General features: G+C 36.6%; 1 protein-coding gene across 1 annotated transcript in view; it reads right to left on the minus strand.

Annotated features, from left to right (window-relative positions):
• WDR64 (WD repeat domain 64) overlaps nucleotides 1–13,085 on the minus strand; it is an 89,479-nt gene that overhangs the window by 43,570 nt on the left and 32,824 nt on the right. Inside the window, exons 9-10 of the mRNA XM_026082124.1 lie at nucleotides 12,434–12,515; nucleotides 5,232–5,371 (exon numbers count right to left, since the gene is read on the minus strand). Of these exons, the coding sequence (XP_025937909.1) occupies nucleotides 5,232–5,371; nucleotides 12,434–12,515 (222 nt within the window). The remainder of the gene's footprint in view (nucleotides 1–5,231; nucleotides 5,372–12,433; nucleotides 12,516–13,085) is intronic.

Below are 13,085 nucleotides of genomic sequence, written 5' to 3' on the forward strand. Positions count from 1 at the left end.
TATAGAAAATGGGCTATGTGATCTCCTAAGATCCCTTGTAGACTTTTAACCTTTCTCTTCAACTCTTAGTTTGTCCTGTTCTATTAAAAAAAACATAAGAGTAATCTAAAAACAGCTATTTTATAGTCAAGAATTGTGTGGTAAAAGAAAAGCTGTACTGAAGATATTACTGCATTTTATTTCAGGATGTCAGTAAAGTAAAACTAAACTGGTAAGTAAGTGTAGTTTTAGTGGTAAGTACAGAAGACAAGTTACAGAAAGAAAAGTCTGACTCACTTCCTTAAAGATACTAAAATGGCTTAATAGTATTTTTAGATATTTAAACTGCACTGAAAATAATGTCCGCTTTCCTGCTCTCGGTATGGATGCTTATCTTTTCAAATAGATCATTTGTGTAGCAGCCATTTCTCAAATCCTTTAAAGAACAGCTAAAAATAGTGAGACATCCATCTACTGTAATACAAAAGTTTTTTTTGTACTGTTCTTGTATGACATATAAAAAATTCCCTTCTTTCTTTATCTTGCCCTTGCTTCTCCTCTGCTGGAACCTATGATTGTCCACCTGTGCAACTATAACATTCTCACTACAATCACTTATTTCAGAAAATAAAGACAATTTTTGCCTGGTGAGAATTAAGAAACTGAACTTGTCTGAGAAGAAGCTCCTATTGTCATTCACATCTCAATTCCTGAAGCAAATGGAAATGAACAATGCTCACACAGAAATTTATAGCATTTCTGAGAGGCCTTGACAGTACAAAGAGTAACTGGCATTTATGGTTTCCAATGCTTCTGAAGTCCACACAGGTGCCCAGCCCATAAAATTAAGCAACTCTCACTCTTTCCTTTTGATTATTGATCTATTAATTAGCAGACAAAGAAAAAGAAAGTAAGCATGAAAGAAAACTTTGATGAAAACTTTCTGAGCAAAAGATCTAAAGGAATTAAGTTGGGCAAATGGAGCAAAATATCGATTAAAAAAACACAGACTGTTTTTGTCTAATACTATATACTGACTATACATGACTGAGTTTATAAAAGAAAAGCTATTAGAATCCTGAAAGTAAGCAGTATTTGACTTGGCTTTGCTCTCTGATGTCATTGAGCTCTATRGGATTTTACTCATTGACTTCAGAGAGAGCAAGGTCAGTTCTTTGTTTCCTGTTGATTTTTAGGAAGATGACCTGAAGTCAGACAGAACTTGATCTAACAGATGATATTCGTTTTTTCCAACAAGTAAAGATGGGAAGTCTATGAAATGTGAGAAATTTCAGACCTCATGAGGGAGGTAGCAGTTTTCTTCCTCTTTGGAAAAACAATTAATTCTACCACTCAAAATTATATTCCTGTTAGTGTTTTATTCATTCATTCTCCTTGGGGGTGACCCTACCTACACTCTAAACATTAGCATCTTATTTTTATAACATTATATATGCTTTGCCTACTCTAAGTAGACACCACTGCATCTAGTGTTTGCTACATGTGGCACTTTGAGCACTCTGATAGGTACGTTAATCACTCTTTGCCTTCTTCACCATGGGTTTACATACTACCAGTTAACAGCATTCTACTATTTTTAAATTGCTTGTGTGAAATCTTGGCCTCACTCACATAGGAACAAAATTGGACTTTTTCAGTGAGTCCAAGATAGCACCCTTGGAGTTGGTGGACATTTTGAACTGCAACCAAAATTATACATATTTAATTTGTAAGAGGTTGCAAGAGTATGGGATACACTAGGATTACACAAGAGTATAGGTTAATATGAACTGTGAGTCAGATTTAGCTCATCAAATTTTAGATATGTAAAAGTCAGGTGTCTTGTCTTAGTCATATAGGCTCCCTCTATGCTTGGTGGAAAGAAACAGAAACATCTAAAGGCTGATTTCTTCTCCCTCCTAACTCAGGGCAAAGTAAGAGTCTCTAGAAGTATGTATCTCTTTCCATTATTCATAGAGGGAGCCTTACCACTAGGTAAGAATGAATGCCTAACCTAAAGTTAGGGTGAGCTACACCTCCTTCTGTGAATGTATGTATCTTTATCTGAAGAACATAGTATTAAACCTGGAAGTGACAGGGAAGATCCCACAGTCTTCCTTCTGGTTCCATTCATTGTCATAGAAACTTAGGGAATAGATATTTCCCTAGTGCACTGGTCTTAGGCTTGCCTTTATGATGCCCTTTTGAAGCTTGGTACTTTTATGTAACATAAAAATCTGTATACAAAGTCAAGAAAATTTTTAAAACAGTTCAAGAAAAATAGCCATAAAATATAAAATCAGTCTGAGCCTTCAAATGTGGTAATATAACAATTAAAAAACTTAATTAAAAAAAACTGTATTTTAGCTGAAAAATGGCATAATTAAAAATCTTTTAATATGAATATCTGACACATTTTAGGTTATATTTAATTTGGGGAATATCCAGAAAATGTTTTAATTTAATTTTCCTAAGTATTTCCCTAGCTCTGCTATTCCATCAAATAGGTGAAGCAAAATCCATTGAACACAAAGAGGTTTTGTTTCCCTTGGCTGCAACTCTTCCTTGAAAACATTGATGGCTCTCTAACTTTTCAGTCAACATGTATAGGCTCTCCTTGTCATACCTTCTACACTACAGCCATTGAAAGATGAAATGTAATAGAGAAACTCTTCTGATTTCCCTTATGCTAGGTAGCTTAAAAAGCAAGTTGACCTTGGTTACTTAGGTGGAAACAAAGAATGTTTTCAACTTATGTTGGAAGTTGCCTTGGGAAGTTATGCACTTTCATATAACAGTTGTCTATACAGACAAATGCAAATGTGTTTTAACTGTGTTGGAAGCAACCACATTACAGCTGACCTTCCTTCACTGTTGTGTATACTGCATATATCATCTATAAATTGTAAATTCTTTGAGGCACAGAGTGATCTCTATTTTATTTATAAAGTCCTCTAGACATTTTTGTGAGGGATCCCTTCTTTTTACATACAGCTTTCAACTATGACAACAAAATTTACCTGACTTTTGAAAGCCTTGGCATTTATCAGATTTTTTATTTGTTATTGTCATATCTCTTTATTTCTTTTTATGTTTTAATATCTGCCTTATAACTCACAGTGCTGCTTAAAGACACATAGTTAGCTTTTAATTAGAAGATATCTTCACAGATTCAGTTTCACGTACAAGTGATCTTACTGATGCCACTTAACTTTTAGTTAAGATCAGGTACGAGCGTCCACATGCTTGTAGCCTTGTAAAATAGATTTTGTTTCCATCCTAAGTTAGCATATTGAATCATAGACAGGCTCAGCAAGGTACTCAAGAGATCTTATAGTCATTTATCTGCCCCAGGCACTTCATTCTTAGTTATTTTTCCATAAATATCTTTATGTATGTTCATTCCCCTGAAGTCATTTTTATGTCTTATTCTATTTTTCCTACATGCATAGCTTGCGGGCTGTCAAAAACCTCCTTAATTCAGCAGTAAYGCACACCTGCAGGAAAAGTGCAGGTAAAGATTTACAGGAGGGAGGGAGGGGGAATGTTATGGCTCTAGGATTATCTGAAGATGTGAGACTTATGATGACTTTTTTCAGCTAGTAGTACCTTTAGAAGGGTGTGGGCTATTTTAAAAATGGGGTTAAATATAATCTTTACTAGCAACAAAAGCAGCAGTAGTAAGCAATTACAGGCAGAGCAGCAGCAAGGACAGGTTAAATAGAGAGTTTTATAATACTTCTTACAAAACAAAACAAAAAGCTGGAAACCTGTTATCTTGAGACAGATGGTTATCTCAGTAGACTAATTTCAAAAATTTTTTGTGAACTGCACATAACTATAAAGAATCTCTCTTCTTTCCCACAGCTTCTCAGTCTTCTCTTTGCTAGACTACACAGATTTATCTCTTTCCACCTCAGAGGCTGCATTTTTGAGACTTCTGCTCTTTCATATTTATCTGAAATTTTTCCTGTTTGCCCTCCTGTTTCATCAAATGCAGTGCCTGAAACTGTTCACAATTTCTATATCCTTCTATAGCTCACTCTGTATATCTTGTAGACTATACCTCTGTTGGTACCTCCCAGTATTGCATTTACCTTCTCACTCCAGAATCTGACTGACTATTTTTAATGCTCTGCTGTGATCCTTGGTAACCCCCAGGTTCTTCTCTGCAGCACTGTTGCTTAGGGAGTTTTGTTCATCATAGGCTCATTCACCTGATTATTCCCACCTACGTATATAACTATGATTAGGTCCTTACTGCCTTATAAGAAGCAATTCACTTTTTCCATACATCATATCTCCAATTTTAATGACCATTCTGAATTCTAATACTTCTGCCCACTGCCTGCAGCCCTTATCCAGTTTGGGTCAACTGGTTAATTTAGTATGTATACTCTTTTAATTATCTTTTATTTATTTTTATACATTATTATCATTGCAGATGTTAATGAGAATACTGAATACTATTGCATATGGAAAATATTGCATAGGACCACTCTTGGAAGATCCCCATAGCCTTTAAGAACTATTCCTTTGGTTGTTTCTCAACTGTTTTTGCACAGTTTTTTTAGAAGTTTTTATTCTCTCTTGAGTAGTTTCAGTTTGAGAAATGAGATAAACCACTGATGTAAAGATTCCACCCATAACTTAAAGGAAACCCATTCATTTCCAGAAGAATCTTGCAGTACTTTCTTGAAGAAATTTATTRTTGATTTTATTAGTTTTCTTGTTCATGGACAATGTTTTGGATCAGCAATGCTCATAATAGACACTGTTCATACAGAGGTCAAGACTTGAACATGGCCTATAGAGCGGTCAGTGTAAGAAAAACTCCACCTATGGATTTAGTAGACTGACAGGTACAGAAAAGGGTAAATGAAGCTGTAGGAAGCTGGAGATGATCACTACTGAATGAGGCATTGAGGTACACGTTATGTCTTAATTCTGAGATGTCAAAGTAATACAGAAATTATCAGAATGTTAATATCTACTATTGTTAGTATTCTTTCATTACATTTAGAAAGAAAATAAGTCAAAGTATTCTGATACATGTATAGTTTCATTCTACTCTTGCTTCTCAGTATAAAATGATTTGGAACCTTTAAGCTATAACACCACCTTTTTTATTGAAATTAACTGATAAACAATGAGATTAGGATCAGACACCAACAAAAGTTGTAACTCAAATACACATTGTTACTAGCATTTACTGCATTGATTTCCATGAAGTTAAGGATAAAGTGTTTTACCTTTGCAGAGGAAAGGCTGATGACATGCTGATCTTTTTCATTTGTCACGATTTCCACAACACTATGTAGGTGTCCTGGTAACTTTCCTATAGGCTTAGTATTAATATTAGGATGCCACATACGAAGGAGTCTATCATCACCTGACAGGAAAAAATATTTTATGATGAAGGAGACTGAATAGTCACTGATATAAATTAGCTTCTTAATGGAGAGCTTAGTGCTCATGAGCCTCTACTTTCACTATGTAGGCAACTCCCACACAAGGATGAGAATTTTTCATTCTAAGGGCTGGATTTCAACTAATGCTCGACCTTTTCACCGCTTATTCCCCACATAACTCATTTGTACTTCAAAACCGTTTGACTTTATCAGAGGAGTGCCTAAGGGCACYGGCTATGACAACATGCACTATTCCCATAAAGGCAGAATACTTCTAYTAAGCATAGATTTGGGGATCAGATTTTTTTCCTGCGAAGATTTGATTTAGAAAAAGATCAAAATAATAATGATGTCCACACAACCAGATAATGAAGGGATGACAGCCTCGGATGGAAGGGGGTGGGTGTGAAGAACAGGAAGGGGAACACACGTGAAAGCTGAGGGCAGACTGCAAACAATAACTGCTGATGAGAGATTTTGTGTCTTAATGCAAGTAAGAATTCAGTCTTTCACATCTGTTTTTATGTTGAAACATTAAATTTCTTAAAATTTAGGGCATCACCTTTGATTGCATTATAGAGGAGTCTTTTGGTACTATTTTCATAATAATTTTCATAAATTTTCAAATTTGAGAACAAAAATGTTGTTAAAAATGTATCAGTAAACTCCTCACATACTGATGCAAACACAACTGTACCAGGTATCCTGAAATATTTGCTGTTTTTCACAAATGTTATAAGAGAACCTGAGCCCACTTTAAATTTAACATTAGTGCACTGGTATTTTAACATCTGATTCCTGGCAAATATTGCAATTCATATTTAACTACTGTACAAGTTCAGCCTTGCATTAGCTGAGCAGTCTAAAATCTAACTACTTTGACACACAACAGATGAAACAGCTACATTTAACCTAGATTTTGCTTTGAGGCTCTCAGCTTAAAGTGAAGTGCAGAAGCCAAAAATGCATACACTGGGAAGTACACACATAAGAAGAACATTCACAGCACATAGCACTCAGCCTCATGGCTGTGAAGCTCAACTCAGTTTTATTAACAAGAAGAACAGTTAAAGGTCAGCTCTTTCAGTCTGCTCTTCAGGGATCTTCCTTAGGCTTGCTCAACCCACTGTCAACCTAAGCTCAAACAATGGGTCAGTCGCTCCCTCTCCCTCTACAGAGATGTATCTAGTCCTTTCCCTCTTAATACAGCAAGATGTGATTCACTTAGGATCGCCCCATCTCCCTTTTCCTCCATCAACCATTACTGTCCTCTCAGTTAAATTAATTCTGTTGTTTATGTAGCCTCTCTCTAAATGACATTGGAGAAATGATCTGCTCTTAAAATAGCTACAACAAAAAGCCATCTTGTTTTATGCCAGATCACTTTACAGGTCTGACTGAGAATGTGACCATGCAAACAGTTGTACTGGCACAACGGAGGGATGGATAACTCCTGCAAGGGAAAGGGGACCCAGGAGTAAGCAACTGATGGGCAGTAGCTTCAAAGGGAATCGATTGCCTTCAGGAGCACTTTGAGGCAAAACTATTTCAGATTAACTGTCTATGCTGTTAGTATGGGAGGAATTCTCTTTAAAAGGCCATAATCACACGAAGAGTTTGTGAAGCCCTTTTGGATGGTCATAACGCAGGGCACAATGGGTCCCTGCTCACTTCCCCAGATGTTGCGTCAGGCTGTTGTAGACATGCCCAGCAAGTTAGCAGAACCCTTGTGACCAGGTTAGAATACGTTACTGAGAAACAAGACCATGGGAGTGAAATTCAGCTTGCAGACCTTCCAGGAAGACAACATGAAGAGAAGACATATGGCAGACAGGAGCCTCCAGTAAGACTGGTGAGATGAGTTATAGTGCCAGAGGGAACAAAGAGTGCCTCAACAGCACGCTCTTTAGCAGCTCCAAATGGAAAATGTAATGTCTTAAAATGATGCTGACCTGGGAGCTGTTGATTGTGTCTGACCAATTTAACTGTCTACTTGCTGTGTTCCTGAGGAACAGGATCTCCCTTAGCCTTCCGAATTGGTCTGTTCTTTATGTCCTCAAGATGATGGCAGATAAAGGGAGGGGAGAATATTGCCCTTTAACTGTGACACAGAGATTTTCTTTAAGAAGAGAATCACTAATACATGTTATTTACTTAAGATATAAACATGAAGAACAATTGTCATTAGGAAGGAAAATGCAGCAAAAGTCAGATTAAAAAGGCAGGCCATATTGTTGCCTTTCCCTATGTTAAAAATACTGCTTGCTTCTTTTGTGAAATGGCGGATTAGTTTGTTCCTTTTACTGATGTTGAGATAATAGTGTAGTTGGTTATAGTTGGAGTGTTCTCTCTCTTCTGTCTGAACGAATGCCAGATTGGCCCTGGCACTGCTCTAAGAGCAGTTAAGACAGACATTYACTGCTTTACTGCTTCACTGGAACATGTGCTGGAACATTCATTCTCTCTGTGTTCCAAATATGCCTCYGGCATTGAAAATCCTGACGTAGATGGGCATTAAGCACATTCAAGAAAAGCTTGAAGAAGATGTATTAACTGTCTGAATAACAGACAGTAAATACTTAAGATTTTGTGAAACCAATGCTTTGAATCACAGTGGGCTCCATTCAGTGTACTCCCTTCCAAGATAAATAAATATGAAAGTATATACTTTGGGTTTTTTCAAAGTCCAGTTTTATGATCACAGCTCTGCTCTAGCTAGATGTTAAGGATTCCATAACCTTCTTAGAAAGTGTGATCCTTCACACTTGGTCAGATTGTCTCCCTTGCTTATACAGTTTTGCAATTTGTGTGGTACTACAAGTCTACTGAGATGTCTGCATTTCCATGGTGTTAAAACGCCATACAGAACAACAGGATTTTTCAGCTGAAAACTCAGGCTTAACTCAGCCTTCACTGACAAGCTAAAAATGAAAAATACAGCTCCTGTTTTTTTTCCATGCTGCTTCTCACACACAAGAGGACCTTTATCCTTTACAGCCACTTCACTGTCATTCCTCCAAGTCTGACTTTTAAATACTCTTTGGTAATGCTGTCTGCAAAACCACTTCAAGAACAGTTAGACATCTGGTAAGCTAAGACAGGTTTATGTCTTTATCATATTGACTAATGTCTCTTTGTTGTTTTCTTTGGGCTCCCTTGTCTGCCTTCATGTGTTCTTCTTAAATTTAGTATGGACTATAGAAAAGACTCTTTCTCCTATGCTTGTGCAGGGCTAGCATTACCAGAGTCCTTGGATGAGACTTCTAAAACTAGGATTCCTGGGAACTCCCCAATATGTCATTGCTAATTTATAGTGCCAGTAAAAGAATAAATAAATAAAAATCGGAGACTTTACCAGCTACTTTACTTATGCCAGGATTACACAAAGGTTACTGAACAAGCACTTGCTTTTATCAGTCCTAAGCTGCTACTGCTAGATTTAGAAATAGCTAATAGTTTTGCTTCCTCTTTATTTCTCACAAGAGAACAATAGCTGGAATCTGAAAAACTAATGATGTCAGAAGTTGATTTATTATATAATTTAAAACTGATCATCCCCAGCTTTTATATGCATATATAATTTGTTTCTAGATGTAGCTATTCCCTGAAGTGATGATTAAGATATAGTTGGAATTCAAACGGGTACAGAGTAAGAGGATAACCATATCACTTTAACATTGAGTATAATACTATTGCAAAACTTTACACAGAAAAGTTACTCTAAATGAGTGGGCTCCAAATTTTATGCCACTAAAGGGCGTATATCATTTAACGGTTAAAGAAGTATAGCTTTCATCATGAAAAATGAACTCTGGCTCAGGTTTGCTTCTTATTCATGATTATAAATGTCAGATGTCTGGAAGGCAAAATTAAGCTGTGTCACAGTATTACAGTCTCCTGTTCCGACAGAAACTCATGAGTTTATTCAAATACAACTAAATAAATGTGATGGAAGAGGAGGGGAGTTAAAACATGACTTTTTTCATAGCCAGCTCCCAGTGTAAAAATRTGTTGTAGGACCCAGTATTTTGCATACCATTTGTGCTATAAACGTTTGGCTAAATAAGAAATATTGGGGCTCAGAACAAGCGGTTAGCAAATTAATCCTTGCTGAATACATAAGAAGCTGTCCTGCAGTTAAAGACTGGATTTTTTTTTGTCTTTATTGCAGAATGTGATGTATAAACACAGTTTTTACAAATGTTTGCCCATGTCACCAAGAAATCTACATATTATGATTCCTGGATCACTTACCTGCACCGGTCATTGATTTTTAGTATATATTACAGATAAAGCTGCAGGTTTGCTAATTAGCAGGGCTTTAATGATTCAGCTGCCTATGATCATTTGAAACAGTTTAATTCTCTCATTGACTGGATCATCACCAGCTAGACAAGAGAGAGGGATGGGTTCTAAGATACAGAGCCAAACACGGTTTGCACTAGTCCTGCTGACTGCTGTGCCATTGTGATCAGCATATTTTATTCATATAGCAGTGAACTCTAAAGCTAAACTTTTGAAATGTGTAGAGTTGGTCACTGGCATCCTGCTAATGTAAGTTATATGTTTGAATCCTACCAGTTTAGAAGATGGGTCTCTCAAAGGCTGAAAGATTAGATTCTTAATTCACAGTGCAACTTCATGAAAGTCATTGGTTGACCTAAACTCCACAGTGATCTTGAAAGGGACGATCCCACCCTTTCACAGTCTTTGGCCCTGCATTCCCACTCTCTCCTGCAATCCAGCTCAGGAATAATTTCCTTCTGTGTTCAAGGGAAGCAGCAGGACTGAGCAGTGGAAATGAGGGTGAGAGGCAAGAGGATGCCTTTTAATGTCAAGATGAAGGCCAGTGGGTGAACAAGACAGACAGAAATCCAGTCCAAATTCCTGGAATTCCAAATCTAGTTAATGTAAATGTTATGCTTCAGGAATAGACTGGAAGATTGATAAAAGTTTTTTAAGTACAATTATTATACATTTTCAAAGTCATCATTGCAGACTCATTCTTGAACACAAAATTATTCATTTTTTGTCATGCTTTTGTACAGCTGAAGAAAAAACTGAAATTAAAATGCAGTGGTGAGAAAGTACATCTCCTTATAAAATAATCTGATTAGCAAACTGTTTAGATAAAACAAGAGGTTCTATCTTCCAAGTCTAGCTTCCAGCCAGCACAGACAAATATGTAATATATCCTTTCAAAAATGTCAAGCTCCATTTTAAAATCAGGAGGATATTTCTTACCACCACTGCCACTATTTGGAAGAGTCTTCCAGAACATCTCCACTCTAATTTTTTCTCTAATGTTCATCTTCTTGATATTTTTATAGATAGCAATGATATTCCTCGTTAACCTTCAATTTGCTAGGCTACAGAAAATACACTTAGTCTCTCTCGTGTGATAGGTTTCCCATTCTCCATATAATTCTAAAGCTCCTTCTCGCTCCTTTTTCCATATTCAACTAATCTTTCTTAAACACAGCTGATCACAAACAGTGTCATATACAATGAATTTAATGCTTCCTTTTCTGCACAACAGATATTTCAACTAACACAAATACATGGGGGAAGTATTGCTGTATGATTGCTCTGTCCCTATACTCTGCCATAAGTGTTCATTGCTGACCACTGTCAGTGAGCAGATACTAGGCTAGACAGACTTTTGGTCTAACCTATCATAGCTATTATTATTTTCTTAAGAAGTTTTTTCAGATCTTTCTCCTCTCCTGCTATTTCTGTATGAAGAATTTTCAGAGTGTAACAGAAATAGTTATTTGTTCCTGTGTACATGACCTTCTGTCTTGTACTGTTACATTTCACCCTATTTTTATTATTACAGGAAAATCCTCCAGTTCTACCTGCAGAAAATTCTGATCATATTCTGTTTTATAGTGTCTCTCCACCTCATGTCATCAGTAAATTTCACAGGAGTACTTTTTGTGCCATGGTAATCAGTGTAAATAAGATCTCCCCCAAGGCTGAACTTCAGGATTTTCACTTAAAACTTTCCTATAGCCCTACTGATTTCCCTTTGAACCTTCTGTCTAGAAAATCAATAGAACTTCCAAAATAGATATCTAGTTGGATAATTATTTTGATATCTGTCTGTTTTCCCTTTTGTAAACTGTTGCATTTCCACTTGTTTTACATTAATGCCTATGTCTAGGGTTCTTTTTTTTCTCCAAATTTATTTTACAGTCTTGCATATTCTCAAGGCTGGACAGTGAGCCTAGGTCATTTTTTTCTTCTTGTTAGATACAAATATAAGAACTGCTGTGATATATGTGTTAGAAAGCCTTTTAAAGAAAGTTTTAAGCAAGACTGCAGTACTGAAGGCTCACAGATAGGCAGCATCAATGTAGTCACCCTAGGGCACCACCCTGTCAAAAAGAATACACAAACAAGACTGCTGCCACACTCTAGCCTCCTTTCTGCAACATGAAGTATGACCACAGCAATATAAAAGCTCATAAAAATATTGGAGAACAGGGAAGAGATTAATTTAAGAGTGCTATTTCTGCAGTCTGTGCTAGGGGAAAGACAGAATAGTCAGAGCTTTGGGGATACATGATCAGAGAGAAGAGGAAGAAAAATTATTAATAGGGGCCAATGGGATTCCTTTGGGCTGGAAAGGAAGGACAAGGAGTAGTAGTAGGAGGGGATGGGAACCTTGCTGACACTACAAGAAATAATCTGTGAAAGACGGTCACCACTATGGCTAGGAAAGGTGCTTTAGAGTAGTCCAACATCCTGTTTCTCCTGGTGTATTATACATATGCCGTGATGCTTAAATCAGACCCAGACTACAGTAGAAACAAATTGTTGATAGACTCCAGTCAAGAGCTATACCTCTTCAAAGCCAGGCTCCCAGCACTATAAACAAGACCTCTGCTCCCTATCATTTAAGACTGAAGCCATTAAATTGCTAACGTACTAACCCAGCTTTTATTTGAGCTTATTTAACTGAAAAAAAAAAATCACAACAGAACAATCTCTAGCAAAAAAACAACTTTCTTCATAGATTATATAAGCCTGGTAGTAACCCCCAGTGACAATGACATTTGATATTCCACAGTACGTGAAGGCATTGACCCCTTTAGGGACTGAAAATTCCTTTACAGGCCTGTAATCATTAATAAAAGCGTTAACCACGTAGAAAGTGTTAGGAAGATATACTCTACAGTCCTTCCACTTTACTTTTCTGTAGTACATAGAATATATACTGTTATGTACATATTGTATACATATGTATATATAGAATATATACTGTTATGTTAGAATATATGTTTGTATAATATATACAGTATATTATTAAAAGCAAATTGATATATAACAGTGACTTAGATACTAGCATCAATAAAAATGGAACATGGTTCACTTTCCATTAAAATAATAAATCTCTGATACGAACAGATGAATCTTTTATCAGTCATACTCCAAACAGAGTCCTAAAACTGTAGCTGTGGTCAAAGTAAGCCTTCACACAAGTCATTTGATGCACATGTAAAGCAGTTCATCACTGAGCAGAAGTATTAAAACCAAATGCCTGTGCCTACTTCAGACACAGAAGTCTATTGTGGCCTCTGTTTTACATAAATGATCTCATTGCCATTACAGAGACATGGTGGGATAGCTCGCATGACTGGAGTGCTGTCATGGATGGCTACGTGCTTTTTAGGAAAGACAGGCCAGGAA

Source organism: Apteryx rowi, unplaced genomic scaffold (genome assembly GCF_003343035.1).
Source record: "Apteryx rowi isolate R43461 unplaced genomic scaffold, aptRow1 scaffold_568, whole genome shotgun sequence".
In the NCBI taxonomy this organism is placed as follows: domain Eukaryota; kingdom Metazoa; phylum Chordata; class Aves; order Apterygiformes; family Apterygidae; genus Apteryx; species Apteryx rowi.